The 3,426-nt window shown below is 33.2% G+C and overlaps 1 protein-coding gene across 1 annotated transcript; it reads left to right on the top strand.

Moving 5' to 3' along the window:
* Positions 1-1,715: 1,715 nt before the first annotated feature.
* On the top strand, positions 1,716-3,426 carry LOC107029712 (CBL-interacting serine/threonine-protein kinase 7-like). Its single transcript, XM_015231156.2, has one exon. The coding sequence runs from the start codon at positions 1,807-1,809 to the stop codon at positions 3,109-3,111; it is 1,305 nt and encodes a 434-aa protein (XP_015086642.1). The 5' UTR covers positions 1,716-1,806; the 3' UTR covers positions 3,112-3,426.

Here is a 3,426-nt window from a genome sequence, read left to right on the forward strand (position 1 = left end):
CTCTTAGCATCTATATCTCCGCTATATTCATCAGGGCACGCATGTGGCTTCTCCTTTTCATAATATTTTTTTTTTCTACATGATGAGAGTCGAATCTACATAATATAAAATAATTACATTAAATTAAATATGTTATTGACCGAGAAGAAAAATGTAATGAGAATTAATCAAAGTTTAAGGGTCTTAATTTTCCCAATTGTGATGATAATTGATCAATGACTAAAAAGATTTATTCCATTATTAAAGAAAAAAAGTCCAAGAAATATACCCCCACTAAACTGGTGATGATTAACTGAGTACACTTGATAGCTTAAGTTGATTTTCCTAAGACTAAACTATTCATTTGAATTCTTTACGATATCACAAATAATTCTACTTTATTTATATTTGTTTGTTTTATTTGATTCTAATTATTATAACAAAAATAGTTTTTAATGATAATATGTATACACATTAAAAAAGTATGCTAAATCTTATATTAATATTAATTAATATCATTATATCTAATGTAACTATAGACTTTAAGAAAATGTACAAAACATATTCCTAAAGTATATCACGTAACAAAAATAAAATAGAAAAAGAAGCTAGAAACAATATATGTTATATCATTGACGTTAATTTTTTTATTAAATGAATGAAATTCAAATAGTGATGAAATAGAGCCCCTCAAATAAGGCATATGTAACAGTTTTGCATGTTAGTTAGTGATTTGTCCGCTCTGAGTCTAGATATATACATGTTAACTATTAATTATTAGAAGAAAAGAAATAGTTACTTATTTACTCAATATCTTTATTTTATTTAATTTGTTTATATAAAACCTTTTATTTGAAATTAGGGTATCATCATATGAATAAGTTGCGATAGTTACCTTAGCAAATGCAAAATAAACATTACGAGATCGAATCTAAACTATCGCTAGAGAATGCAAACTAAATATTATGAGATCAAATCTTTTATTGTTCCTCGATTATCAAAACCCTAACTAATAATTGTATTAGGGGAAAACATTTTGTATTATGTAATATATGTGCCATGCAAAGTTGGCTCATCACTTTGCGACGGTGTTGCTTTGCAATTTGCATAATTTTTCTCATCTGTCATCAACTGTCAATCAAATTACTTCAATTGGGTGGGACAAAAAGAAAAGAAAAGAAAATAATTATTTAAACAAATTAAAAGATATGGGGTACTTAATTAATTTAGTGATTTTAATTTTTAAATCAAGGAAAAGGAGAATTGACAGCTTTAAATAATCAGAAATAAATGCATACCGTCCAAGTATAATAATTAATTTATAGTGGAGATGAGAATGATTTAATTCAATTTTTTTCTTTGTCAAGTTTTTGGGAAAATTAACCGGTACATTCTCTCTTATTTTCTTTTTTTGATGTTTAATATCGATTATAAAAAGAATTAGACTAAATTTAAATGTACGACGAAAGTCCTGTATTAAGAGGAATAAAATGCTCTCAAATAGAAATATTTTTTTGTAATAAATTTTAAAGTGACGGAAATAAAATTATTAAAAACGTGTTTTTTTTATAATATATGATGATTATTTTTTCTAGTTATATTTATACACTCTTAAATTAGTTGTGAATTTTTTATTTTTTTAAAATACCAAATTTAACAAAAATCCAAAAACTATAAAAAAAAATTGACAGATTAGATACAGCCAACTAATTTTCACTATAAAACTGAACCTTCACACTCATTTTCTTCTTGCCTCTGTCACTAATCTTCTGCAGCTTCCCCTCTCTTCCATCCGCCGTCATCGCCGCCGTGGTTGTCGTCGCCGGAATGGATGTAAAACAACCCCAACCACCTTCATTTACCGTCAAAATCAAAAGAACCACCAGTTCCGATGGTAGTGGATCTGGATCTATCATTCTTGGAAAATACCAATTGGTTCGTCTATTGGGTCGAGGTAGCTTTGCTAAAGTGTACCTTGGTCGTTGTTTAGACGATAACACTGAAGTTGCTGTTAAAGTTATAGATAAATCTAGTACTGCCATTGATGCTTCTATGGAGCCACGGATTATCCGTGAAGTCTCCGCCATGCGCCGCCTTAATCACCACCCGAATATCCTCGAACTTTTTGAAGTTATGGCGACGAAAACTAAGATCTATTTCGTTATGGAACTAGCTCACGGCGGTGAGCTTTTCACAAAGCTTAATCGTCGTGGCCGGTTTTCTGAATCCACCGCCAGGTTTTATTTCCATCAGCTTGTCTCTGCTTTACATTTCTGCCACCAAAACGGCGTTGCTCATCGTGATATCAAGCCACAAAATCTACTCCTAGACAAAGAGGGTCATCTCAAAATCTCCGATTTCGGACTCTCCGCCTTGCCCGAGCAGTTACAAAACGGTCTCCTTCATACCGCGTGTGGTACGCCGGCGTATACTGCTCCGGAGGTGGTTTACAGAAGAGGGTACGATGGTGCTAAGGCGGATGCTTGGTCATGTGGGGTTATTCTCTTTGTGTTCCTCGCCGGAAGCTTACCGTTCGATGATAGCAATTTGCCTAACATGGTTAAAGCTATACACCGGCGTGAATATAAGTTTCCCGATTGGGTTTCCAAGTCAGCTCAGAGGATAATTAACCGGCTGCTTGATCCTAATCCTGAAACGAGATACGGAATTGAAGAGCTCATGAACACTCCATGGTTTAAGAAATCATCGTCGATGAAACCAGAGCAAAGCACGAAGCAATTTGGTGAGGGGATTTTTGAGAAGGAAAGCAAACAAATGGAGAGTATAACTGCATTTGATTTAATTTCAATGTGTTCAGGGTTAGATTTATCGTCGATATTTGAAGAAGAATTGAACAAGAAGGAGATGAGATTTACGACAAATGTAGAAGTTAACGTGATAGAAGAGAAGGTGATGAATGTTGGTAAAAATGCAGGATACAGAGTAGAGAAAAGGAAGAACGGTGGAATTGGGTTGGTGAAAGGGAGAAGTGTTTTGTTAGTTGAAATCTTGGAGTTGGCAAAGGAGTTGTTGTTGGTGGAGTTCAAAGTTGTTAATGGAAGATCAGAATTCAAGGATCGTCAATGGGAAGAACTGAAAGCTGGATTGAATGAAGTAGCTGTTTCATGGTAGAACAACCATTTGTGATAGAGAAGAATTGAAAGTAATAGTAATTTCATGGTATAACGATGAAGAAGGATCGATGGTGATGGTGGTGGTGGACGGCGATTTTGGCTGGTAATGACGGTGGCCGGAGGCATTGTATAGAGGAAGTAGACATGATGGATTCATGTTTCAGGATGTTTAATTAGTAAACTAAGCTTACCATAATGTTATTTTAGTTCTTGTTAGTGTTTTTTGAATTATGTAAAAATGGATATGAAAATCAGTCTCAAAGTTTGTTATGTAAACATATTAATTTGTTAGTATTAATTAATTTATGACTAA

This window comes from Solanum pennellii, chromosome 9 (genome assembly GCF_001406875.1).
Source record: "Solanum pennellii chromosome 9, SPENNV200".
NCBI lineage: Eukaryota > Viridiplantae > Streptophyta > Magnoliopsida > Solanales > Solanaceae > Solanum > Solanum pennellii.

Coding starts and splice junctions, on each gene's coding strand:
- LOC107029712 (XM_015231156.2), top strand. CDS start 1,807: ATGGATGTAAAACAACCCCAACCACCTTCATTTACCGTCAAAATCAAA.